This window comes from Sapajus apella, unplaced genomic scaffold (genome assembly GCF_009761245.1).
Source record: "Sapajus apella isolate SASKATOON/1434 unplaced genomic scaffold, GSC_monkey_1.0 scaffold68, whole genome shotgun sequence".
Lineage (NCBI taxonomy): Eukaryota > Metazoa > Chordata > Mammalia > Primates > Cebidae > Sapajus > Sapajus apella.
In genome coordinates, this window is record NW_022437008.1 from 6,293,960 (window position 1) to 6,321,803 (window position 27,844).

General features: G+C 51.8%; 1 protein-coding gene across 2 annotated transcripts in view; it reads right to left on the bottom strand.

Annotated features, from left to right (window-relative positions):
* GPI (glucose-6-phosphate isomerase) overlaps nt 1–27,535 on the bottom strand; it is a 41,193-nt gene extending 13,658 nt beyond the window's left edge. Inside the window, exons 1-9 of one of the 2 annotated variants that reach the window (XM_032249102.1) lie at nt 27,517–27,535; nt 25,405–25,495; nt 24,998–25,066; nt 22,689–22,808; nt 14,706–14,789; nt 14,410–14,556; nt 13,305–13,376; nt 12,747–12,791; nt 10,801–10,854 (exon numbers count right to left, since the gene is read on the bottom strand). In XM_032249102.1, coding sequence (XP_032104993.1) covers nt 10,801–10,854; nt 12,747–12,791; nt 13,305–13,376; nt 14,410–14,556; nt 14,706–14,789; nt 22,689–22,808; nt 24,998–25,066; nt 25,405–25,425 — 612 coding nt within the window. In that variant the 5' untranslated portion in view covers nt 25,426–25,495; nt 27,517–27,535. Of the gene's footprint in view, nt 1–10,800; nt 10,855–12,746; nt 12,792–13,304; nt 13,377–14,409; nt 14,557–14,705; nt 14,790–22,688; nt 22,809–24,997; nt 25,067–25,404; nt 25,496–26,455; nt 26,810–27,516 lie in introns of those variants that run through there. The other variant, XM_032249100.1, reaches the window with a different exon arrangement.
* Between the last annotated feature and the right edge of the window lie 309 nt (nt 27,536–27,844).

The window sequence follows — 27,844 nt, forward strand, 5'->3', positions numbered from 1 at the left end:
CCTGTACCAGATCCTACCTCCTCAGACATGGAGAGACCCAGATCCTCTACCTGTACCAGATTCCTACCTCCTCAGACATTGACAGACACAGATCCTCATACCTGTACCAGATTCCTACCTCCTCAGACATTTACAGACCCAGATCCTCATACCAAGGCCAGATCCTACCTTCTCAGACATTGTAAGATCCAGATCCTTGTACCTGCACCAGATCCTACCTCCGCAGACATGGACAGACTCAGATCTTCATACTCATGCCAGATCCTACCTCATCAGACGTTGAAAGACCCAGATCCTCATACCAAGGCCAGATGCTACCTTCTCAGACACTGTAAGATCCAGATCCTTATACCTGCACCAGATCCTACCTCTGCAGACGTGGACAGACTCAGATCTTCATACTCATGGCGCATTCTACCTCCTCAGACATAGATAGACCCAGATCCTCTTAACTTGTACGATTCCTACTTCCTCAGACATTGACAGACCCACACAGATCCTCATATCAGAGCCAGGTCCTACCTCTCACACACTGACAGACGCAGATCCTCATATCTGTACCAGATTCCTACCTCTTCAGATATTGACAGACTCAGACCCTCATACCAGGGCCAGATCCTACCACCTAGGACATTGAAAGACACAGATCATCATACCAAGGCCAGATCACACCTCCTCAGATATTGATCGACCCAGATCCTTATACCTGCACCAGTTCCTACCTCCTTCATCCTTATATGTATACCAGATCCTACCTTCTCAGACATGGAGATTCCCAGATCCTTAATACTGTCCCAGATCTTACCTCCTCAGATCTTAACAGACCCAGATCCTTATACCTGCACCAGGTCCTACCTCCTCAGATACTGACAGACCCAGATCCTCATACCTGTACCAGATCCTACCTCCTCAGAAATTGACAGTCCCAGATCTTACCGGAGCCAGATCCTACCTCCTCATAAATTGACAGACCCAGATCCTCATACCTCCACCAGATCCTATCACCTTAGACATGGACAGACGCAGATCTTCATACCTGTACCAGATCCTACCTTCTGAGAAATTGAGTCCCAGATCTTCTGACCAGAGCCAGATCCTACCTCCTCAGACATTGACAGACCCAGATCCTCATGCTTATGCCAGATCCCACCTCCTGAGCCACTGAGAGACCCAGATTCTCATACTTAATACCAGATCCTGTCTCCCCAGACACTAGAAGATCCAGATTCTCTTGCCTGTGTCAAATGCCACCCCCTCAGACAACTGAAGACCCAGATCCTCACGTCTGTACCAAATCCTACCTCCTACAATACTGACAGACCCAGATCCTCATACATGTACCAAATTCCCACCTCCTCAGACATGGACAGACCCATATCCTCATACCTGTTAACAGATCTTACCTCCTTAGACATGGACAGACCCAGATCCTCACACCTGTACCAGATCCAGATACTGACAGACCCAGATCCTCATTCCTGTATCAGATGGTAACTCCTCAGACATGGACAGACCCAGATCCCCACACCTGTACCAGATTCTCAGATACTGACAGACCCAGATCCTCATTCCTGTATCAGATGGTAACTCCTCAGTCATGGACAGACCCAGATCCTCACACCTGTACCAGATCCTCAGATATTGACAGACCCAGATCCTCATTTCTGTATCTGATGGTAACTCCTCAGACATGGACAGACCCAGATCCTCACACCAGGAACAATCCCACCTCCTCAGATATTGACAGACCCAGATTCTCATACCTGTACCCAGCCTTACCCCTCCAGGCACTCGAAGACTCAGGACTTCATACCTGTGCCAGATGCTACCTCCTCAGGCACTGAAAGCTCTAGGGCCTCACACCTGAGACCAACCTCACCTCCTTAAACACTGGAAGACCCAGATCCTCTTATCTGTACCAGGTGCTACCTTCTCAGACACGGGAAGACCCAGATCCTCATACCTGTGCCAGGTGCTACCTTCTCAGACACGGGAAGACCTAGATCCTCATACCTGTACCAGGTGCTACCACCTCAGACACGAGAAGACCTAGATCCTCATATCTGTGCCAGGTGCTACCTCTTCAGACACGAGAAGACCTAGATCCTCATACCTGTGCCAGGTGCTACCTCTTCAGACACGAGAAGACCTAGATCCTCATACCTGTGCCAGGTGCTACGTCCTCAGACACGGGAAGACCTAGATCCTCATACCTGTGCCAGGTGCTACCTCCTCAGACACGGGAAGACCTAGATCCTCATACCTGTGCCAGGTGCTACCTCCTCAGACACGGGAAGACCTAGATCCTCATACCTGTGCCAGGTGCTACCACCTCAGACACGGGAAGACCTAGATCCTCATACCTGTGCCAGGTGCTACCTTCTCAGACACGGGAAGACCTAGATCCTCATACCTGTACCTGCTGTTACCTCCTCAGACACTGGCAGACCCAGGGCCTCATAGTTGTACCAGATCCTACCTCCCCACATACTGGAAGACCCAGATGTCATACCTGTGCTTAGCCTACCTCCTTGGATACCTCTTCCAGCACCATATACCTGTACCAGACCCTACTTCCTTAGACACTGGCAGACCAAGAGCCCTGTAGCAGTGCCAGGACCCACCTTCTGAGTCTCATACCTGTGCTCAGGTATGCTTCCTTGGACAATGACAGACCCAGCAGCTCTCAGCTGCTCTTGGCAGGCCTCCTCAGATATTAAAAACCCACAGCTACATTTCTGTTCCCCAGTCCACGTGCTTCACCAGTGGCCCAGAGCCTCATGCTTGTGCCAGGCCCCACATCCTCAGATACTGACAGACCCAGATCCTCATACCTGTGCCAGACATTCTTTGTTGGACAATGAAGACTCATCACTTTGTACCTGTGCCCATTCCCAACTTCTCAGGTGATACGGACAGATCCAGAACCTCAGACCTGTGCCTCAGCCCAACTCCGGGACAGTGACAGGCCCAATGGGTCATGCCTGGGCTTGACTGATCTTCTCAGCCCCAAGACACACCTAGGCCTACTGTTCACACTGCACCTTCTCAAGCCACACCCGCAGGCTCTACTTGGTGCCATCAGAATCCTCAGAACTTCATGGACGTCTTCCTAACAGCTGTTTTTATGGAGCACCTCCCACATTTCTAGCACAGGCAATGGATGCAGAATTTGGGGAGAGATGTACATGAAAATAATCATGCCAGTAAATGTGGAACTGAGAAACAAGTGCTCAGGAGAAATGGAACATAGTACTTATAAAAGGAACCTGAGGGGTGCTTGAGCCTTGATCTCAAGAAGGAACAGGCATGACCCAGGGAAGCACTGAAGGAGAAGCATTCCAGCAGCCAGAACAGCACATGCAAAGGTCCTGTGGTCAGAGCAGCCTGTCTCAAGGGTGAGAGAATTAAGCCCCACAGAAAATGATCTGAGCGACTTGACTTCTCAGTTCTCCCAAGGATGGTCCAAGACTAATAACCTTGTAGACATGAAGGATAGGTGCCCATTTATTACATCCAGTAGACGCCTTGGGAAGGGAGGGTTAATTCTCTCCTGGAAGCCCACTGAGGCAGGGGGAAGCACAACACCATCCAGAGGATAAAGGAAGGGGTGAGGACTGCAGGGTGGAAGCTGAGATGCACGGCGGGAGGACTGAGAACAGTCTGTGGCTAAGGTGAGGGCAGAAGCAAACAAGCCACTTTGGAGCCCTGGAGATGGACTGGGGAGTGCAGAGGACTGATTCTGGGAGCTCTCCAGTGTGGCTGAGAGGTTTCTGGCTTAGGCAATGAGATGACAGGTGGATCCACTCACTTGGAAAGACTGAGTTTCCAGGAAGCTTACCTGACAGATGCAGTCCCACAGAATATAACATGCTTGACATAAGCTCTTACAACTGACCTAACAGATTCAGTTCTTTTTTTTTTTTTAAGAGACAGAGTCTTGCTCTGTCACCCACTCTTGGGCTCACGTGATCCTCCCTCCCCAGTAGCTAGGACTACAGGGACATACCACCATGCTTTGCTATTTTTAAAATTTTTTGGTAGAGATGGGGTCTTGCTCTATTGCCCAGGCAGGTTTTGAACACCTGGCCTCAAGTGGTCCTCCTATCTCAGCCTCTTGAAGCTCTGGGATTACAGGCATGAGCCACCACATCCAGCCCGGACTCAACTCTAGAAACTAAACCTCAGCACACAGCCAGCCCTCTGGGTGACAAGAGTCCAGGCTGCTCACCTTGGCTGAGAAAAGGTCCTCAGATTTCAGTTTTGCAAGAGCCCGGCAATGCCAAGCAGTGTCTGACTTGAGCCTCTGAACCCTCAACCTGCAGACATGTGTCTCTAGACCTCACCTTTAAGTGCAGTGGCGTCTGGTTCCACACATTATAGACACAGCTCCTCAGTCAGTTCAACATCTGTGCCTCACCTGCCCCAGTCCCCCAGACCTCACCTTATCTAACCATCATCTACTTTTTCCTCACTTTTTTTTTTTTTTTTTTTTTTTTTTAAGAGACAGGGTCTCTCACTGTATTGCCCAGGCTTGAGTGCGGTGGCATGATCTCAGCTCACTGCAATCTCTACTTCCCAGGTTCAAGCGATTCTCCTGCCTCAGCCTACTGAGTAGCTGGGATTACAGGTGTGAGCCACCCCATCTGGCAACTTTCCTCACTTTTAACTCAGACCCTACATCATCTGGAACACAATGCCACCTTGGATGCAGGCCAATACCATGGACTGACGACACAGATCTTCAGGCCTGTGCAATACCCTGAGCGCTATCATACCTGACCAGGGTGCTGAGAACAGATACCTGCCTCACCTGATCCTTAAGGCTCTGCAGACATCACCAGGCACACCCAGGTACAAACACCTACAATGACTATGGCTTTCCCTTGATATAGGAGCCCACACTACTCACCTAATTGTGTCTGACCCTACCACCAAAGGTCCCACCTGTGTCTGACTCACCTTCTCCAAGCCTGGCCAGCCACACCAATTATGCATTCCTGGGCTAGACCCCCACCCACTTCACCTAACAAGCCCAGCAGTACTTTTATGCTTGATCCCAGGTGTCAAGAACCTACCTAAGACCATGTGTGTACAATCTCTGTGAAACTGAGCCCGGATCCACAGACTCACTGACAATGTCAGGTCAACATACCAGCATTGAGCCTGGATCCACAGACTCACTGACAACACCAGGTTAATATACCAGCACTGAGCCTGTATCCACATTCACTGGCATAATCAGGTAAACATACCAGCACTGAGCCTGGATCCACAGACTCACTGACAATACCAGGTAAATATACCAGCACTGAGCATGGATGCAATGGCTTCACTTGGGAGACCCCGTTCTGCCTATTTGTGTCCAACTCCAGTGCCTCAGGCTACAGAGTTACACATCTGTCAAAGATAGGTTCCAGACATCTCAGCTGATGGAACAGATAATCTGACCCCTCACACCTTGACTGACATACTCAGGTTCCCTTGCCTGAGCCCAACTCAGATTCCTTACAGGTGCCCAGGATCAGCTCTATTTAGGTGAGCCTGGCCTTGGCAGTCCACATCCCATGTCTGGCTTGGCTTTGCATGTCTAACAGACAGATCCAATGCTGTCAATCTCTGCTTTTTGTCAGCACCAATGAGCTCACTGAGGAGCGTCAGACCTCATCAAATGGAACATCTCTGCATACCTGTGTTCTACAGGCCCCAGCTGAGATCTGCAGTTCCACCAACTTGTGACTAACCCATTGTCCACAGGCCTAAGACTGGGTCAGCACAACTGAGCCAGAATCATGCACCAATGATTTCATCTGCAAGACCCCAGGTGTACGTCCCTCTAGCTCCAAAGTCCTTGCTTGAGAGAGATACATCCGCCTACTCACATCTAACTTAGGGGCCACAGACCTCCTAGGAAACCCAGTGTTCTGCCTGCCTATAGAGACCCCTATGCTACGGGCTTGACCTGTGAGGTGACTCTACCCACCTAGCCTCAACTCTTGGTTCTTCAGGCTTCATCTCAAAGACCCAGGGGCACATTTCTATGCCTGAATCCAACTTCTGAAAGAGCCAACTCCATCTACCTGCATTCAACTCTTAACTCCTCAGCTTTCCTTCAAAAGACTACTCCTGGAAGACCAGTTCTGTCTACCTGCCTGACCGTGGCTCCTCAGACAATACATGGTAGAACAGCTCTGCATACCTGTGCTTGACACTGGCTCCTCAGAACACACCTGGAAGCTCATCTCTACCTACCTGTGCTTGACCCTGGGTACTCAGGCTACACCTAGTGACCCAGATTACCTACCTGTGCTTGATCCTCGCTCTTCAGACCATACCTGACAGACAGCTCTACCTACCTGAGCCTGACCTTGGCTCCTCAGACCACACCTGGTGGGCCAACTTTGCCTACCTGTGCACACCCTGGCTCCTCAAACCACACCTGAAAGGTTATCTCTACCTACCTGAGCTTACCCTGGTTCCTCAAACCACACCCAGTAGGCCAGCTCTACCTAACTGTACTTGACCTTGGCGCCTTACACCACACCTGAAAGACTATCTCTAACTGCCTGTGTTTGACCCTGGTTCTTCAGAGTATACCTGGCATGCCAGCTCTACCTACCTGAGCCTGATGTTGGCTCTTCAGATCATACCTGGCGGGCCAGGTCTGCCCACCTGTGCTTAATGCTGGCTCCCGGGCTTGTACCTGGAGAATGAGCATCCCCTACCTGCATGTGATGAGGGTTCCGGAGCACCTCAGCTGCTCATACCTCAGCCAACACACTTGGTTCTTCTTACCTGGGCTTGACCATGACTTTTTAGGTCTCATGAACACATCCAGCTTTGTGAAGCTGCCCTGATCCTGGCTCCAAAGACCTTACCTACCAAATCCTGCTCTAAACACCTATGTTTAACTCCCGTTCTTCAGATCTGATATACCCAAAGAGATAAACCTGGGCCAGGCTCCACAGACCTCACCCAAGAAACTCAATTCTACATACCCGTGCCTGGCCACACCTCCTCAACCTCACCTAGGAGATGAACTTCTACCTACCCATCTATTTTTTTTTTTTTGAGACGAAGTTTCATTCTTATTGCCCAAACTGGAGTGCAGTGCTGCAATCTAAGCTCACTGCAACCTCTGCCTCCCGGGCTCAAGCGATTCTCCTGCCTCCATCTCCTAAGTAGCTGGGATTACAGGCACACACCACCCAGCTAATTTATTTTTTTAATAGACACAGGGTTTCACCGTGTTGGCCAGGCTGGTCTCGAACTTCTGACCTCAGATGATTCGCCCACCTCGGCCTTCCAAAGTGCTGGGATTACAGGCATGAGCTACCCACTCGGCACTGCCCCCTACCTTTTTTTTTGAGCTAGAGTCTTGCTCTGTCACCCAGGCTGGAGTGCAGGGGCGTGATCTTGGCTCATTCTGCCTCCCCAGTTCAAGCAAATCTAGTGCCCTAGCCTCCCAAGTAGCTAGGTCTGTAAGCGTGTATCACGTCTGGCTACTTTTTGTATTTTTAGTAGAGATGGGGTTTTGCCATGCTGGCCAGGCTGGTCTCGAACTCCTGACCTCAAGTGATCTGCCTGCCTCGGCATCCCAAAGTGCTGGAATTACAAGCGTTTGAGTCACCGTACCCGGCCTACACACCGTCTTGACATCACCTGGGAAATCCAGACCTGCTTACTGTGCCAGATCCCAGTTCCTCAGATCTTCCTGAGAGAACTGGCTCTAACCACCTGCCTTTAATTCACATCCTCAAAGGTCGTCTACCACATCTAGGTCTTTCTAGATGAACCTAACCTTGGCTCCTTGGGCCTCACCTGACAGATCCACTCTCTATACCTGTGCCTGAACTCGACTGCAGGATGGTTTAATTAGCTTGACCATGGCTATTCCGGTCCACCTACCTCTGCTTGCCCCTCCCAAAACCCAACAAATTCTACCCACCATGCTTAACACAGCTTCTTAGACTTGGGGTACAAACCAGGGCCTGACCTCAGCAGCTCAGACCTTACCTGTGAGACCCAAAAATACATACCCATGTCTCACCTTAACCCCTGAAACCTCACGTGCTAGACCTGTCTACATACCCGGACCAGACCCAGGCTTTATCCACCTTTCAGACGGATGCTGTTCGCCATCGCTTTGTCTGACTCCAGCTTTTCCGTCTCTTCCCAGGGGACCCAGGTTCACCCACCAGAGCTGCTCAGACATCGCCCGAGGACAGAGCTCCAATCTAGACCCGATCATGGGTTTTCAGCCCTCACTTGTCACGCCCAGCTCAACCTGTCTATCTTTAGCTCCAATGTCCTTACCGGACTAGTCTAGTTCTGCCTACCTCTCCTAGAAATCCAGTCATACACACCTGTCTGATTTCAGCTCCTGGGACCTCAGACAGACACGGTTCTGAAAGGCTGGACTATACACACCTAACCTGAACAGACACTTCCCTCACACGTGACAGATCCCTGCCTGCTGACCTCAGCCTGAGGGAGACTGGTGAGAGCCCAGTGTTGGCAAACACTATCTGACTGGCTCAGCCTCAGACGTCTGCCCTGCAGACGCAGTTCTCTGGACCTCTACCCACCCTGAACCACTCAGACCACACCTTCCAGCACATCTCCTCAAGGCCACCTGCCTGCCTCGCCTGCCCTAGCTGCCCTGTCCTCGCCTCGTATCACCAGGTATATTCCTACCTCTCCCTTATCTGGGCTTTGCAGACCCGGATGCCACAGACTTGGATTTCCGTCACAGATACTCTGATGCCCTGAGCTCTGCCCATCACACCCAGTCAGGATGCTGAGAACCAGGTGCTGACCTGTGTGCGCCATATCCTGAGTTCTAACTACCCCTGAGCAATCAGCTACCCACTACCTGATCCTCACTTTTCAGAATGGCCAGAGATCCCAATGTGCATACCTGTCCCATGCCATAGGTCTACACTGCCTCCCACAGAGCCCGGCTGACATATGTACCCAGCTTTGACTCCTCAGACCTCACCTAACAGAACCAACTCTAAATACCTGCATCTCCTCCAGAATTCACAGACCCACGGCTCCCTCTCCTTGTCCTGACTTCTCAGAACTCACCTGGACCTGCTCTGGCTCCTCTTCCAGCCTCACCAGCCAAAACTGGCCCTGCAGCGTGCGCTGGCTCTGGCTGAGACCTGAGGGACCCCACAGTTTCCCACCACACCCCTGCTTGATTCCAACACCCAGGACTGCCCCAAGACTGGCCCTGGCAGACCAAAAGCCACCACTTCTACATACCCCTACCAGACAGGACTCTTTTAATCTTATCCAAGAACTGGCACTGCATCCTTAGGCCTGAGCTGATGCCTTTAGCTCACCCAAGACCCCATCTCTAGGAACTTCACCTGCTTCTATCCCTGGCTTCTTCAGACATCACCTTCTTGACTCAGCAGGATACACTCTAGAGACTCAGGCAGGTCCCTCCTCCTGCCCCTGCAGTCTGTCTAGCCTGGCCCAGGAGGCCTCTACTTAGGTCTCACCAGCCACCCCGGCCCCATGTTCCTGTGCCTAACTATCATTCCTAGACCTTACCTGGGAGGCCAGACCCATCCTCTCCTTAAGCCACACTCTAACTCATCTCTGCACGTTGGGTGGTGACAGGCAAGGACACCCCCGTTCTGCGTGGCTCCTTGGCTGGCAATGGCACCCACACATCCCTGCCCACCACCTGCTCAGGCTCCAGATCCCAAGAGGAGGTGGAAGGTGCCTGCCCTCCATTATCAGGCATGCAACATTTATTAGAAGCTGCACAGTCTCTCTTGACTGGGGTTCCACATCTGAGCCACAGGATGCAGAAAATGACTTGGGTGACTCTTGTCAATTCTTCCAAGGATGGTATATAACTACTCCCATTCTAGAAAGAAGTTAACTCATTATACACAGTGGATGGCTTAAGGCATTAGGGCTTCATTCTCTTCCAGACCCCCAGTAGTAAAAGGCCTGTAGAACCTTCAAAGGAATTAGGTTACGTCTGTAGATGCCATCACCAAGCAAAGGGCCTCTGGTCCAAATGCCTGGAAATAGCCCCAGGGGGAAAAAACCACCAAATGGGCAACACCCTGTCTGCTGCACCTGCCACAGCGTTAGAGCACTGCACCTAAGCCCAGCCATGCCCACTGCATTCACAGCGCCCGCACCACACCCTCCACTGCACCCCTGCACCCCAGGCTTCAAAGCCAGAGCCCTCCTCACACCACTGCTGAGCTCGGGCAAGTGCACAAGGAAAGCTGCAGCTCACTGCTTGGCTCCAGCAGAGGGGTCTGCAGCTCTGTCATTTGAGGCAGGGTTTGCTCTGCAAGCTGCCCTACCCTGGCACCTCCTCTCCACCACCCCCCAGCTCCTCCTGCAGCTCCTGTTACTCCTTTCCAGGGCTTCCCAGTCACACCTCATGCCTCACCCTGCCCCTTGGCCTTTACAGATGGTGGCTGCCATTCAGACAAAGGTCATCACTGAGAATAACTCACAACCTCAGCTCTGTGGGACGGGGTAAGGGGGACTCGGGTTACCCCACAGAGGGTGTTGCAGGCAGGTACCCAAGGGAGTGTCACCTGGCCCTGCAAGCTTAGCCTGCCCTCAGGTGGAAGTAGAGCCCTCGTCCTGCCTGGGTTGCTCTTGCCCTCCAAGCCTCTCTGAGGGCCTCTCTACCTTTCTCCAAGCTGGGTAAGCAGCAAGTACTCAATAAACACCGACCTGACCTCAGGGGCCCCTCAACAGCCATGACTTGGAAAGGACACTTAATTCACCCAGTGCAGAAGTGCCTGTACTTACATCCCAGAACTCGAACATGTTTTGAGGGTCAATTCCAAACTCCTTCACTTTGGCCTAAATAAAAAAACAAAGGGAGAGAAATGAAAGGAACCATTTGCTAGCGGGATGGGAACAGGAGCTCCGGGAGGCAGGGAGCTGTGCTCTGTGAGCCGAGCTTCACTTTCTCCAGAGCCAGGGATGGGGCAGGGCTGGAGCAGCCTCTGAGTCAAGGGCGGGGCCCAGAATCTACCCGCCCCAAGCTGGACACCAGGTCAGTCCATGACCAGCACGCCTGTGACACTGCACCTGCAAAGCCCCCTGCTGAGGGTGGCTATAACCCTGCGTAAGAACCTGGCCCACACAAGTATCCTGCAATAGCTCTCACCCGGGCCTGTCTGGGACACCAGAGCATGACCCCTCAGGACATGTGGGAACCAAAGCTAGGACTGGGACCCGAGTACGAGCAGGGGCCACCTACCAGGCCAGGCTATCACACACAGGCTGGAGAGCCACCCAGCCCTTCCCATGTCTGGGAGGAAGCTTTGAGGACCCATCAAGTATTCTGGTCCTCAGGGGAGACAAGGCCAGCAACCCCTTATCTACTCCCCACAGGAGGAGACGCCCTACTGATCAGTCAGTGGGAGGCAGGCAACCACGCTATGGTTAGCCAGCCTTACAGTATCCTGCTGTGGGTGGGAGAGCACTACAGGCAGAGGTGGGAGTGACGGTGGAGGGAGTGGCAGGGAGTAGACGTGGATGTGGTCCCCAGCTCAATACAACACAGTGCCCACTGGCTAACTGCTGCTGTCATTCCTGAAGCATCCCTCACTCTGCCCTGCCCTGCTGAGCCTGCAAAACCTCGTGGTCAGGCAGAACTGGGAGGCAGGTGACCCAGGTTCTAATCCTGGCATCACCTACTCATACAATCACTAAGTGGGCTGGGTGCAGTGGCTCACACCTGTAATCCCAACATTTTGGGAGGTCAAGGTGGGCAGATCACTTGAGGTCAGGAATTCGAGACCATCCTGGCCACCATGACAAAATCCCATCTCTACCAAAAATACAAAAATTAGCTGGACATAGTGGTGGATGCCTGCAATCCCAGCTATTCAGGAGACTGAGGCATGAAAATTGCTTTAACCTAGGAAGCATAGGTTGCAGTGAATCAAGATCACACCACTGCACTCCAGCCTGAGTGACAAATTGAGACTTTGTCCCAAAAAACAGGGCACAGTGGGTCACACCTGTAATCCCAGGACTTTGGGAGGCCAAGGCGGGCAGATCGCTTGAGGTCAGGAGTTCGAAACCAGCCTGGTCAATGTGGTGAAACCCTATCTCTACTAAAAATACAAAAATTAGCCAGGCATGGTGGTGCACACCTGTAATCCCAGCTACTCGGGAGGCTGAATCAGGAGAATCACTTGAACCCGGGAGGCCGAGGTTGCAGTGACCCAAGATCACACCATTGCACTCCAGCCTGAGTGACAGAGCAAGACTCTGTCTCAAAACACACACACACACACACACACACACACACACACACACACACACACACAATCACTAAGTAGGGGGCAAAATGTCAACTCCCTTCATTGAGGCTTTACGTCCTTATGTGAAAAATGGAATGCATCCTCTACCCCTACCCAGCCTGTCCCATTTGGGAAGATGCTGGGCACAGAGGCCAAGGAAGGTCATGTGTATGGAGGGTTCTGAGTATCAGTCAGGCCTGAGATGGAAGAAGGGGTTATTGTGATCCCACTGACTGCAAGCCTCTCTCTTCAAGGCAGCAGAGGTTGAATGGGTGAATGTGGAAAAGGCAAGGACGGCTTGCAGACCACAGGCAACCAACTTTTCCATACCATCAGCCAAAGATCCCCCAGACCCATGAATCGTGTCTCTGAGAGGCCATGACCTAGATCTGCTGGGCCCTTCCAGGAAACAGTACAGGGGATCACGGGGGCACTTACTGTGTTGGTAGACAGGGCAACAAAGTGCTTCGCCACTGCAGAAGGCTACAAGAGACAAAGAGCCAAGTTACCAAACCCAGCCCAGGGAGACCAAGAGTAGTCACTCCCCATCCCTAGAGGAACCAAGGCCCTGTGTGGGACTGAGATTCCCGGTCCTTGGTTCTGAGACTGTTGGAGGCGGCCCACATCAAGGTCAAGAAAGCAGAAGGGTCACAGGCTACCTGCTCATCCCATTTTACAAATATATGGGGGGCAGGGAGGTCCCTCCCCTATAAAATAGGTGTGGCCAAGAGTTCCTGCAGCACCAAGGAACCTTAGAGAAAGAACGGGCCATGAGAGGGCTCTTAGCCAGCCAGAGCAGGTTCTGTCACATCTGCAAGGCTGGGTCTAGCAAAGCCAAGCTGAACAATCATCTCAACTAGCAAAGGCAGGCACTGGCAAGGCCACCTTCCACTTCCATCTCCAGGAGAAACAGGGCCAGGCTTGGTCACGCAGGGGCCCACCCTGTTCTTTCCAGCCCACAGATCAACCACAAAGGAGGCCTCATAGACCACTCACATCCTTGGCCACCTGGAGAAACCACTCCTTTGCCGTCTCTGCATTCGTGATGGTCTCCTGGGTGGTAAAGGTCTGCAACCAAAGAGAACAACAGTGGGCGCCTGAGCTCAGGGGTGGGCGCAGCCTTGAGCCAGGGCTGAGCAGCAGGGGCCGAGGCAATGCCCAGTTGTCACAGGGAGCAGTATTTGCCAGTCAGCGACAGTGACACCACATAATCTTCTGAGATTCCAGCTCTTTACAATCAGAGGAGGGGGATTCATAAACACCCCCTCCCCACAAGGCTGCAGGTCAAAAGCCACAGCTTCTCCCTGGAGCGGTTGCAGTCAGCCTGAGGCTCTCTTCAGCCCAGGCTGGAAGGGATCTCAGAATTCAGATGGAATTCTTCATATTTTACGTGCATTCATGTGAGTAAAGAGAGCATAAATGACACAAACAAAACCCCTCTATTATCAGGGCATGGCTCTGGGATCAGAAAGGAGCAAGCATGGCCAGGCATGGTAGCTCAAGCCTGTAATCCCAGCACTCTGGGATGTCAAAAGCAGGTGGATCACCTGTGGTTAGGAGTTCAAGGCCTGCATGGCCAACATGGTGAAACCCCATCAAAACAAAAACAAAAACAAAAATTAGCTAGGCATGGTGGCAGGCACCTGTAGTCCCAGCTACTCGGGAGACTGAGGCAGGAGAATCGCTTGAAACCTGGGAAACAAAGATTGGAGTGATCCGACATGGTGTCACTACACTCCAGCCTAGGCAACAGAGCCAGACTCTTCCAAAAAATAAAAATAATAAAGAAAAGAGCTGGCATAAAGGACAGGTTTGTGAGAAAGTGGTGAGCAGTTCCAGGCTGAGGGGAGGTCCTACAAGGCGAGCGGGTATGGTCAGGACACAGGGGTTTAAACTGATGTGTTCAGGCTTTTATCAGTCAACCTTGTTTGCTGCCAGGCACGAAAACAATCTAGGACAGCTGTACTGACCCAATCCACAAACGATGGTTCACTTGGAACCAGCCAAGAGGGACCAATGGCCAGGGGGATGGCAAGACAGCCATCCCTCTCTGCCCCAACACATACAGGGCCAGGGGCTGGGCAGTTTTTGGCACTCATACCTTGGAGGCGATGATGAACAGGGAGGACTCGGGGTTCAGCTGGGCCAGGGTTTTGGCAATGTGAGTTCCATCAATGTTGGAGACATACCAGACGCGGGGACCTCCTGAAGAGTATGGCTTAAGGGCTTCAGTCACCATGAGGGGCCCCTGGTGGGGAGACACAGCATCAGAGAATAAGAATTCAGGGCCTATGAAAAGTGGGGACAGCCAGGTCCCATCCCTGGAGAAAGTAAGGCCCCGAGTGGGACCAATAGTGCCCAGACTCCCACCCTACCCTAAGGCAGTTTTCTCCTTACCAGGTCAGAGCCACCAATGCCAATGTTGATGACGTCCGTGATGGTCTTGCCCGTGTACCCCTTCCAGTCACCACTCCGGACACGCTGGCACGGGGGGAGGGGGGTGAGATGCCATCAGCCCAAACCCCCAAGCGTAAGCCGCTGCTCAAAAACATCACTACTGCTGCCATGTCCTGGTGCCTCAGACCCAGATTTCAGGCTGTCGCAGGTGCCTGTATTTTTTTTGCTTATAATTTAAAATATTTATTTATTTTAGACAGGGTCTCCATTTCCTGGGTTCTAACAATTCTTGTACTTCTGTCTCCTGAGTAGCTGGGACTATAGACCTGAGCCACCACCATGCCTGGCTAATTTTTTTGTATTTTTAGTGGAGATGAGGTTTCACCACGTTGACCAGGCTGGTCTCGATTTACTGTCCTCAAGTGATCTGGCCACCTCAACCTTCCAAAGTGCTGGGATTACAGGCGTGAGCCCTAGCGCATCACTATTTATTTATTTTTAAAACTGTGCCTGGCCGGGCGCGGTGCCTCAGGCCTGTAATCCCAGCACTTTGGGAGGCTGAGGCGGGTGGATCACGAGGTCAAGAGATCAAGACCATCCTGGTCAACATGGTGAAGCCCCGTCTCTACTAAAACTACAAAAAATTAGCTGGGCATGGTGGCGTGTGCCTGTAGTCCCAGCTACTCAGGAGGCTGAGGCAGGAGAATTGCCTGAACGCAGGAGGCGGAGGTTGCGGTGAGCCGAGATTGCGCCATTGCACTCCAGCCTGGGTAACAAGAGCGAAACTCCATCTCAAAAACAAACAAACAAACAAACAAAAACAAACAAACAAACAAAAAACTGTGCCTTATGGGCCAGGAAGGGTGGCTCAAGGCTGAGACAGGAGGATTGCTTGAGGCCAGGAAGTTGAAGTTGCAGCAAGCTAAGATCACCACACTGCACTCTAGACTACGTGACAGAGCAAGACTCTAACTCCAAAACCAAACAAAACGCCCTGCCTTAGCCAATTTTTTTTTTTTTTTTTTTTTAGATATAGTCTCACTCTGTCTCCCAGGCTGGAGTGCAATGGCACAATCTCAGCTCACTGCAACCTCCATCTCCCAGGTTCAAGAGATTCTCCTGCCTCAGCTTCCCAAGTAGCTGGGATTACAGGTGCCCGTCACTACGCCCGGCTAATTGTTAGTATTTTTAGTAGAGACGGGGTTTCACCATGTTGGCCAGGCTGGTCGCAAACTCCTGACCTCAGGTGATCCACCGCCTAGGCCTCCCAAAGTGCTTGGATTACAGATGAGCCGCCGTGCCCAGCCTATTTTATTTTCCTGTAGAGACGGGGTCTTGATATGTTGCCCAGCCTGTTCTCTAACTCCCGGCCTCAAGTAATCCTCCCATCTTGACCTCCCACAGTGTTGGGATTACAGGGTTGAGCCACCATGCACACTTACCACCAACTAGACTGTTTCCTGGTTACAACAGTGAGGAGACATCCCTACCTCACAGTGACACTGTCAGAATTTGCAAAACCAGGGATAACTCAGCAGAAACTACTTTGCCAGAGACCAAGAGATGTGAAATGCTGAAACTGTGACGGGGCTCTGCCGGGGAAAGGAATATCAGACCCACACCCAATCTCCAATCAGATACCAGTGATCCTTGCTTCCTGGAGCTCATGTCCCTGCATAGCTCCCACCTATGCTGGGAGGGCTGGCCTGTGCACCAATCAGGATACTGTGAAAGGGGTGAAATGTGACTTCGGAAGTGAGTTCAGAGAGCTTGCAGTTTCTGCTTTATTCTCTTGGATGACTCGCTTCTGGAGAAGCTATCTATCTTGCTGTAAAGACCCTAAGAGTTCTATAAAGCCCACACTGCAGGGAACTGAGGCCTTCTTGCAACAGTCACAGCCAACTCGCTGTGTATGGGACACCTTAGAGGGGGGTTCTCCAAACCTATTAAACCTTCTGATATCTGGGGCGCTGGCCAACATCTTGACTACAGCCTCATGAGAGATCCCCAAACCAAGACCAACCAGGTAAGCCACTCCCAAACTTCTGACCCACAGACACTGTGGGAAGTAACAGAAGTTTACTGCTAGGCTGGGCACGGTGGCTCACGCCTGTAATCTCAAAACTTTAGGCAGGGCAAGGAGGGTGATCACAAGGTCAGGAGTTCAAGATCAGTCTGACATGGTGAAACTCTGTCTCTGCTGAAAAAAAAAAAAAATTAGCTGGGCGTAGTGGTGTGCACCTGTAATCCCAGCTACTCGGGAGGCTGAGGCAGAGCTGCTTGAACCCAGGAGGCAGCGGTTGCAGTGAGCCAAGATCACACCACCGCACTCCAGCCTGGGCAACAGAGCGAGACTCGATCTCAAAGAAAAAAAAGTTTACGGTTGTTTGAAGCCAAGTTCTGATGTCATTTGTTATACAGTGATAGGTAACTAAAACAGATTTTCGTACCAGAACTACAGTGTGGGCATAATGAAAACCTAAATATGCAGGCTGGGTACAGTGGCTTATGCCTATAATCCCAGCAGGATCACTGGAACCCAGGAGTTTGAAACTAGCCTAGGCAACATAGCAAGACCTTGTCTCTACAAAAAATAAATTAGCCAGGCATGGTGAGGTGACATTTGCTTGTAGTCCCAGCAACTCAGAAGGTTGAGGTGGGGGATTTCTTGAGCCCAGGAGCTCAAGGCTGCAGTGAGCGGGTGATTTTACCACTGCATTCCAGCCTAGGTAACAGAGCAAGATCCTGTCTCAAATAAAAAACAAAAGAAGGGCCGGGCGCGGTGGCTCAAGCCTGTAATCCCAGCACTTTGGGAGGCCGAGGCGGGTGGATCACGAGGTCAAGAGATCGAGACCATCCTGGTCAACATGGTGAAACCCTGTCTCTACTAAAAATACAAAAAATTAGCTGGGCATGGTGGTGCGTGCCTGTAATCCCAGCTACTCAGGAGGCTGAGGCAGGGGAATTGCCTGAACCCAGGAGGCGGAGGTTGCGGTGAGCCGAGATCGTGCCATTGCACTCCAGCCTGGGTAACGAGAGCGAAACTCCGTCTCAAAAAAAAAAAAAAAAAAAAAAAAAGAAAGAAAAAGAAAAAGAAAAGAAGTTATCCCATACATACCAGTCATCCTATGCCCACCTCACCATTGTATGTTGGGTGTGTGAGGGGTAAATAACTTGTCTTTTTAAATTTGCATGTCTTCAGATTGAAAGGAACTGTACTTGAGTTGTACTGATAGAAATGTAGGTACCACTACACCCGCACTCGACAAGATGATGTTCTAGACTTCTGATACTATAACAGGATACGGACTTAGGAGGAAGTGAGTGAGGTATTTGATGTGGAAGAAATGCAACCACTACGAGCCAGAAGCAGGACTATGATAGCCACCCATCTTCTACTAAGATGGTTACCAGTGGTCCTTGCCTCCTGGCATTAACACACTGTTGCAGTCCCTTCCCATGATGACCTGAGCTGAGCTGTACAACCAACAGGGTATTACAGAAATGAAAGAGTGTAGCCAGGCACGGTGACTCACCCTGTAGTCTCAGCATTTTGTGAAGCCGAGGCAGGCAGGTCACTTGAGAACAGGAGTTCGAGACCAGCCTGGTCAACATGGTAAAACCCCATCTCTACTAAAAAAAATACAAAAAATAGGCGGCATGGTGGCAGGCACCTGTAGTCCCAGCTACTCTGGGTGTTGAGACAGGAGAATCTCTTGAGCCTAGGATGTAGAGGTTGCAGTTAGCCAAGATCGCACCACGGTATTCAGCCTGGGCAACAAGAGTAAAACTCCATCACAAAAAAAAAAAAAAAAAAGAAAAAAGAGGCCAGGCGCGGTGGCTCACGCCTATAATCCCAGCACTTTGGGAGGCCGAGACGGGTGGATCATGAGGTCAAGAGATCGAGACCATCCTGGTCAACATGGTGAAACCCCGTCTCTACTAAAAATACAAAAATTAGCTGGGCATAGTGGTGCGTGCCTGTAGTCCCAGCTACTCGGGAGGCTGAGGCAGGAGAACTGCTTGAACCCAGGAGGCGGAGGTTGCGGTGTGACATTAGGTCACAAAAGACCTCCAGGCATCTCCCTTGTGCTCTACTGGATCACTCACTCTGGGAGAAATAAGCTGTCTTGTCATGAGGACACTCGAACTGTCTTTGCCTACCAAAGCTACATCTGCTAGTGAGTCATCTCCAAAGCAGACCTCTAGCCCCCATTAAGACTTCAACTGACCACATCCTTAGCCAACATCTTGACTGCAACCTTAGCTCTGACCCACTACCACCAAACACAGCCGCTGCAAATTCCCAACCTAAAGAGATGGTGATTATTGTTTCTAGTTGTTAAATACTGGAATAATTTCCCACACATCAATAGAAAATTAGTATACACAAACAAGATCCAGCAATATTATTTTCTTTTTATTATTTGTATATTTTTGAGATGGAGTCTTGCTCTGTCACCCAAGCTGGAGTGCAGCTTACTGAAACCTCTGCCTTCCAGGTTCAAGCAATTCTCCTGCCTCAGCCTCCCAAGTAACTGGGACTACCGGTGTGCACCACCATGCCCCCCTATAAATTATTATTATTTTTTTTTTGAGATGAAGCCTCTCTCTGTCACCCAGGCTGGAGTACAGTGGTGCCATCTTGGCTCAATGTAGCCTCTACCTCCTGGGTTCAAGTGATTTTCCTCCCTCAGTCTCCCAAGTAGCTGGAATTAATTCAAGGCCAGGCTGGTCTCGAACTCCTGTTCTCCAAGTAGCCGCCACCAAGCCCAGCTAATGTTTTTTGTAGTTTTAGTAGAGATGGAATTTCACCACATTGGCCAGGCTGGTCTCTAACTCCTGACCTCAAGTGATCTGCCTACCTCGGCCTCCCAAAGTGCTGGGATTACATGTGTGACCCACTGCCCCCGACATTTAAAAATTTTTTTAAAGGCAGGGTCTTGTTGTTTCCCAGGCTGATCTTACACTCCTGGCTTCAAGCAATCCTCTTGCCTCAGCCTCCCAAAGTACTGGGATTACACATGTGAGCAACTGTGGCTGGCCCTACTTTTTCTTTAAATAAACTGCCATGGGAAAATTTCCATCAATACAGAAAAAAATAAATAAGTTGCTCAACCCTCCCTCACAGGCATATGACAAGAGGTTAGAAAACGCAAGTCCCAGCTGGGCATGGTGGCTCATGCCTGTAAAGCCCAGCACTCGGGGAGGCCAAGGTGGATGGATCACCGGAGGTCAGGAGTTAGAGACCAGCCTGGCCAACATGGCAAAACCCCATCACTACTAAAAACACAAAAATTAGCCGAGCATGGTGACGTGCGCCTATAATCCCAGCTACCTGGGAGGCTGCGGTAGGAGAATCGCTTGAACCTGGGAGGCTGAGGTAGGAGAATCACTTGAACCCGGGAGGCTGAGGTAGGAGAATCACTTGAACCCGGGAGGCAGAGGTTGCAGTGAGCTGAGAACTCGTTATTGCACTCCAGCCAGGGCAACAGAGCGGGAAAAAAAAAAAAAAAAGCAAGTCTCCTTCCCCGACTGTTAAAAGTTTGCTATAATGAAGCATCCCAGAGGGAAAATGTCTATCTTTAATACAATTACAGCCAGCCTTCATTTGACCAAATCAGGCTTTACCATACCCACCAATTCTGCAACTTCCTTTTTCAAATTCCCAGTCCATCCTGAACGGCCTAGCAGGCTAATCCAACTGTAGCTCCCTAATTCCTAACGGTGCCCAGGATGACAGTATATGAATATACGCTGAGTCTACTTAGTAAGTCCCCTGATAAATGGGTACAGATTGGGTTCAGGTTTTGCTACTACAATCCAGGTCACAGTGAACATCTTCACCAAATCTTAGAAAACTGGAGAGCACGGCCACGTGGAATGTTCCTCACCAGGGAATTGCTGCCGTTCAGCAACTTTCTTTGAACTCTAAATACTCCATCAGCCTGAGTCAGGTACTCTAGTGGCCAGCTTTAAGGGAGAGCTTCCCTGGAAACAGCACCCCAGACGGTGCAGTGCCACCCTCACCATGTGGCATGGCTGAGTACACCCACAGCGATTACACAGCACTAGGCTTTTGATGCACATCAGCTCTGCCACTCACAGCAGATGGCTGGAAAGGCCCTGCCACACACCTAAAGTCCATCACATGGACTGACCACCCTAAGCAGCATTCTGGAAATCCAGACTCCCATCAGGACCCCACAACTTCCTTGCCCTGGGAAGACCCACCCACATGGCTGCCAAGACTTTAGGACTGATGCTAAGATCTCTCCTCGCTTCTGGCATCTTGTCAGGTCCTTTTTTTTTTTTTAAGACAGCATCTCACTCTGTCATCCAGGATGAAGGACAGTGGTGCAGTCTAGGCTCATTGCAGCCTCAATCTCCTGGGCTCAAGTAATTCTACTTCAGCCTCCCAGGTAGCTGAGACTACAGACATACATCACCATGCCTGGCTAATTTATTTATTTTTTGCAGAGATGGTTTTTCTTTTTTTTTTTTTTTTTTTGGAGACGGGGTCCACTCTATTGCCCAGGCTAGAGTGCAGTAGCATGATCTTGACTCACTGCAACCTCTGCCTCCTGGGTTTAATCAATTCTCCTGCCTCAGCCTCCCCAGTAGCTACAGGTGCTCGCCACTATGTCTGGCTAATTTTTTTGTATTTTTAGTAGAGACAGAATTTCACCATGTTGGTCAGGCTGGTCTTGAACTCCTGACCTCAAATGATCCGCCTGTCTTGGCCTCCCAGAGTGCTGGGATTATAGGCATAAGCCACCGGGCCCAGCACCTTTTCAGGTCAGAAAGTAGCTCTTGGCCAAGGTAACCAGACTTTGACCAGACACATGTAGTGGCCACTTAGGACAAGCAGCAAATGATCACAGCTGACAAGAGCTCAGATGATCACCCTCAGAGCATGCGCAGTCCACACAGACACACCGGCATCACCCTCGCTCTCTAGACTTGAGGATGTCTGCCAACTCACCCTTGCAGAATCACCCCTAGGATAGACACTGAGGCAAAGTGCTTGACATGGGGAAACTTACCTGATCTCTGAGGCAACCCCTACCACCCTACACAAGGAAAAGGAGGCATGTTACACACACTGTCACTGACACAGGGACACTGCTCACACAGTTCCAGGTGTAAATAAGCTGCAGAGGTGCAGGGAAAAAACATCCTGTGCATGTGCAAGTGTGTACATGCTTCAAAGAGGAGATGACAGATGTGTACATGCACAGGAACTTTCTGGAAGACTTCACAGAAAATCTGTTGCCCAAGCCGGAGTGCAGTGGTGTCACCATGGCTCACTGCAGCCTCAACTTTCCAGGCTCAAGCTATCCTCCCACAAACAGCTGAATAGGTAGAACTAGAGGTATGAGCTGCTGCACCTGGCTACAGGAAACTTTACAAAGGCTGCTTCTGGAGGGTTAGATGGGTTAACTGAGTCTCGGCTCACTGCAACCTCTGCCTTCCAGGTTCAAGTGATTCTTCTGTCTTAGCCTCCCAAGTAGCTGTGATTACAGGCACATGTCACCACACCTGGTTAATTTTTGTATTTTTAGTAGAAATGTGGTTTCACCATGATGGCCAGGCTGGTCTTGAACTCCTGACTTCAAGTGATCCACCCACCTCGGCCTCCCAAAGTTCTGGGATTACAGGCGTGAGCCAGTATGCCCCGCCAGGGTTGAGGAAATTTTACAATGTTTTATTTGTTTCTAGACTGGGCGATAAGGATGTATGACAAAAGAGGTTAGAAAAGGCTCCTTCTGACAGGGCACTGGCTCACAGCTGTAATTCTAGCACTGTGGGAGGCCTCAGCAGAGACCCATCAGTGATCACACAGGCAACCCCTCCCTTAAGCTGCAGTAAGAGCCTGAGTCCTGCTTCCAAGAAGAGGGGAAGAGCCGCCCCTCAGGGCTGCCAGATTCCCAAATACTCACACATATGGCCAAGGGTGAGTCCACCCCAGCAGCCACTTACCTGGCAGAAAGACTTCATCTTGTCCAGAACCTTGTTGACCTCTGGCATCACATCCTTGCCATCTACCAGGATGGGTGTGTTTGACCGGTTCCGCAGGGCCACGTGCAGCACGGCTCGACCCTGGGGATGGGGGTCAGGGTGTGAAGACAGTCCCCCAGGGCAGCCGTGCTTCCAGCTTGGATGATAGCTCGGCCCTCTATCCACTAGACAGGTAGGCCCTGAGATCTCTGTTAGCCCCGTGATCTTGTTCCAAGAACCGACTGTATGATTACAGAGGCAGGAGCTCCCCAAGGACTTATGTGCTGCAGACAGGAGGAGGTGGGGCAGGGGACCCGCATATGCCTAGGACAGGCCCCAAGGGCCCGCCATAGGTGCTCAGGGCATGAAGAGCGAGGGAAAAGAATAGTGAGCAAAGGCAGATAATGGGGACAACACGTGTCAGAAACAAGCAATAAATACTTTCAGAGGCCGGGTGCCAAGGCTCATACCTGTAAGCCCAGAACTGTGGGAAGCCAAGGTAAGTGGATCACCTTGAGGTCAGGAGTTCGAGACAGCCTGGCCAACATGGTGAAACCCTGTCTCTACTAAAAATACAAAAATTAGCCAGGTGGCATGGCACACACCTGTAGTTCCAGACACTCAGGAGGCTAAGGCAGGAGAATGGCTTGAACCCGGCAGACAGAGGTTGCAGTGAGCCGAGATCGCACCACTGTACTCCAGCCTGGGCGACAGAGTGAGACTTCATCTCAAAATAAATAAATAAATAAGTAAATGCTTTCAGAGGATGAGCGCTCATGAAGTCTCAAGTAACCTAATCCTCCCAGAGTGTGTCCATATGGTGTCTGCTGGCACCTTCTGGGCAGTGTCCTCAGCTTCTTGGATTTGCAACAAGGCATGCAACTCAAGCTTCCCTCACCAAGCAGCCCGGTAACTACCAACTGCCAGGAACTGAACCAGACTTGAAGTCTGTGACTGGTGCCAGGTGTGACACGGCCACGTGAGTGAAACAGCCTGAAGAAGAGTCCTTGAGGGAAGGTCTAAAGACCCCAGGTGGGCAGGCAAAGGATCGTCTCAGGATTTCAACCCAGTGAGAGGCTTGCTAAGGTGGAGGGCTTCATGCCACCCCACCCTCACCCTGCCAATTCCACTTCTGCCCCACTTTTCACAGGCGAATGCACCCCTCCAGAAAGCCTTCCTTGACTGGATCCTCTCTCTGCAATGCAAGACAGGTTGAATGTGAATCTCCACTCTGCCTCTTACAGTGATGACATCTTAGATAAGTGATGTGACCTCTGAACCTCGGATTCCTCACATGTAAGAAGAGGATAGGGCTGGGCGTGGTGGCTCAAGCCTGTAATCCCAGCACTTTGGGAGGCCGAGGCAGGTGGATCACGAGGTCAAGAGATCGAGACCATCCTGGTCAACATGGTGAAACCCTGTCTCTACTAAAAATACAAAAATTAGCCGGGCATGGTGGCACGTGCCTGTAATCCCAGCGACTCAGGAGGCTGGGGCAGGAGAATTGCCTGAACCCGGGAGGCGGAGGTTGCGGTGAGCCGAGATCGCGCCATTGCACTCCAGCCTGGGTAACAGGAGTGAAACTCTGTCTCCCAGGCAAAAAAAAAAAAAAAAAGAAGAGGATAATGACACAATGAGGACAGAGTCTGGGTGCTCAGTGTCTATTATACCTCCAGGCTTGGCTCCCGTACTGAGTCAGGAACAGGGGTCCCCAGGCCTAGCCTCACCACTGCTTCCTACTGACTGCTACTGCTTGAGTAGGCAGAAGTCTTTAGTGACCTAAGGTTCTACTTGTCGCTACAAAAACTTGCAGAGAGGATATATGAGAGTTCACTTCTCCAAGAAAATGTCTGAGCAAGGCCAGGCGGTGGCTCACGCCTGTAATCCAAGCACTTTGGAGGCCAAGGCCGGAGGATCACCTGAGGTCGGGAGTTCAAGACCAGCCTGACCAACATGGTGAAACCCTGTCTTCATTTAAAAAAAAAAAAAAAAAAAAGAAAGAAAGAAAATGCCTGAGCAAGTCTTGAGAAACTCTCCCTCTGGGTCTGAGATGTGCTCCTACCAGGCAGACCTGGGAACCATTCCAAGAGGCTCACCAAACCTAGACAGCCAATCTTGTGGAAGACAAACCCCAAAGCCCTGCTACAGTAGGAGGAAAAAGCCCTTCAGGCCCCACATTAAGCAAAAGCATTGCCCAAGAGAAGGGGTGAAGACACAGGGTGATTCGGCTAACAGTCGGATAAACCCCAAAGGGAAGGAAGAGGCCCAAAGGGTATGTGGAGCCTGCTTACCTCGGTGTAGTTGATCTTCTCACCATTGAACATCCGCTCCCGGGCAGCCTCCACGCCCCTGGACTTGGCCTAGGAAGAGGCAATACTGAGGCCTGGTCCCACCCACACTGGCCACCCCAAGTGTCAGCCTCTGAGCACAAGGCTTGGTGCTGTCCCCAATGAGACAGACAGATGGCTGCTGCCTAGTTCCCTCTCTCACTGTCTGGGAAGGGTCTGCTCAGACATCAGACACTGGGATGCTGCTTAGAACTTAAGCCAGGGACAGGTGCCTCACCAGCACAGAGGCGATCACCGAGGTCCAGTAAGAGGAAATACTCAAGACACTCAAGGGCCCAGGGGCTCCCAGGAGCCCAGCTCGCCCACCACTCTGTGGGTTACCAGTTACGCCTCCCCAAGCAGAACATTACCAGGTCCACCAGCAACCGCATCACGTCCTCCGTCACCAGGTTCTTGGAGTAATCCACCAGGATATGCCCATGGTTGGTGTTGAGGGTCAAGCTGCAGAAGGATGCAGATGCTACTGACCACACCCTGGTCTCCCTAGCGGGGAGCCGCACCCTGAGCAGGAGCTGCTCCCAAAACAAACATCTTCCCCGAGACACGCCCCACAAGGGCCACGGCCACCCAACACAACAGTGGTGTCTGTCACCTGCGAGCCCACAGGGCTTATCTACAATAGCAGGACCGAGAAAGAAGCCATCCTCACACACCCTAGATGCAGGCAGACCCTGGGTGAGGAGACCGGCCTGAAGGGAGCGATCGCCCCCTCCCAGGGCTTCCACTCTCTGCCTCAAGTTACTCAGGCACCCATCCAAATGACAGGGTTGGCCATCGGGACGTCTAGTCCGGAGTCACAATCACTCCTGCCCCTCTCCACCAGCATCAGAGATCAGAGCTCGCTGGGCCCCACCCCGCCCATGATTTCCTCCAACGCTCCTTCCCACTTCCCGGGTCGTGCACAGGTCCCTTCTGCAGGAATCACGCCCAGCGTCTCCACCCTTCCACCCGGCTCCCTCAACCCGCCCCCCACACCCCGGCTGGCCGCCCTGCAGAAGGTCCTAAGCCCATGTGGCCAGGAGCGGATGGAAGGAGACAGCCCTTTCCCGCTTGCTGCGTCAGCCAGGGCCTCTCCTCACAAATGCGAAAGGAGCCCCTACTCTAATGGCCGGGGCTGCACGGGGTGGGGAAGGGGAGGGAAATGTCCCCATGGAGGGCCCGTTTTTCCTCGTGACGAAGCAGCCCCGGCGCCAAGACCCCCGGCAAGGCCGCAAGCCCCCAGGAACGCGCTCCAAGGAGACGCCAAGGACAAAGTGCGGCCTCGGCCTGGGTCCCCGTCCATGGCCTGGAGGTGGGAGGCGGGGGTCCCTGAGAACCGCTGCTCCCGCCTCCAGGCCCCAGCTCCGCGAGCCGGGCTCCGGTCGCCTCGCGTGGCAGCCCCAGCCTCCGGCCAGCCCACACCTGAAATGGTTGAAGCGCTCCTTGTCGGCATCGAAGAGGCGGCGCAGATTGAGCTCGGAGCCGTGCTCCCGGTACCATTGCTGCAGTTTCTGGAACTGGGGGTCCCGGGTGAGAGCGGCCATAGTGGAACTAGAAGGTACGCGGGCTGAGACTCGCGAAGAGTAGGAAGGAGCGCCGGCAACGCGCAGCTAGTGGGGCGCGGGGGAGCACAGCAGCCTTTATGGCGCAGGCGCAGGGCCCGGCCGCGGCCCCGCCCCCGAGCCCCGGCCCCGCCCCTCCCCGCCGCCCCGACACCCAGGCCGAGTGCCCGCTGGGCGACCTTGCCCGCGGCCGCTGATCTGGGGCCTCAGCTCGTCTCTCCCTACCCCTTGAGCCGCCGCTTTGCTAGCCTCTGCCCAGTAGTGGCTGTGGGGAGGGGTGGGCAGAGCCCGGGGATCTTTGGAGCCCAGGAGTTGGAGGCTGCAGAGAGCTATCATTGCGCCACTGTACTACCTGTGCACTGGTCGACTTCATTCATTCATTCATTCGACAAAACCCTATAGATCGAACACCTTCCACGTTACAGGATGTATTCCAGGCGCTGTGGATACATAAATGCCAAATAAGCAAGTACAACAAACGATGTGTCAGTTGCTGGTAAGGGTAATTGAGGAAAAGCAAGATGAAAAGGGTGCTGAGAATCGGGGTTGCAATCAGGAAAAAGATACTTGAAAGACAGATGTGCCTGTAATCTCAGCTACTCGGGAGGCTGAGACAGGAGAATCACTTGAACCCGGGAGGTGAAGATTGCAGTGACTGCAGCCTGGGCAACAAAGCGAGACTCTGTCCCAAAAAAAAAAAAAAAGATAAGGCCAGAGAGCGAAAGGAAGGCAACATGATCACATAAGACCTTGTGAGTCATTATAAGAACTCAGGGGCTAGGTGCTCTTGCCTATAATCCCAGCACTTTGGGAGGCTGAGATAGCTTGATGCCAGGAATTCAAGAGCAGTCTGCACAACATGGCAAAACGCTGCTTCTAAAATACTATAAATAAATTACCGGGGTGTGTGGTGGTGCACACCTGCAGAGTTCCAGCTACTCAAAAGGCCAAGGCAGGAAGATCACTTGAGCCCAGGAGTTTGAGGCTGTGGTGATGACCACCACCGTACTCCAGCTTGGGTGACACAGCAAGGACTTGTCAAAAAAGAAAGAAGATAGGGAGAGGCTGACAACAAAAGAAATGAGTGGTCACTGAGTGGTCAGAGGACTTTCCAGGCAACAGCCCTGTCTACATGACCCTTCTCTAAGAACTGTCAAGTCTAAGATTTCACTGAGTGTCCACAGCTACCACAACCCTGGTAGTGCTGAACAGTATCTGTTCTATTGGGGTTCTGAGAAACACTCCAATC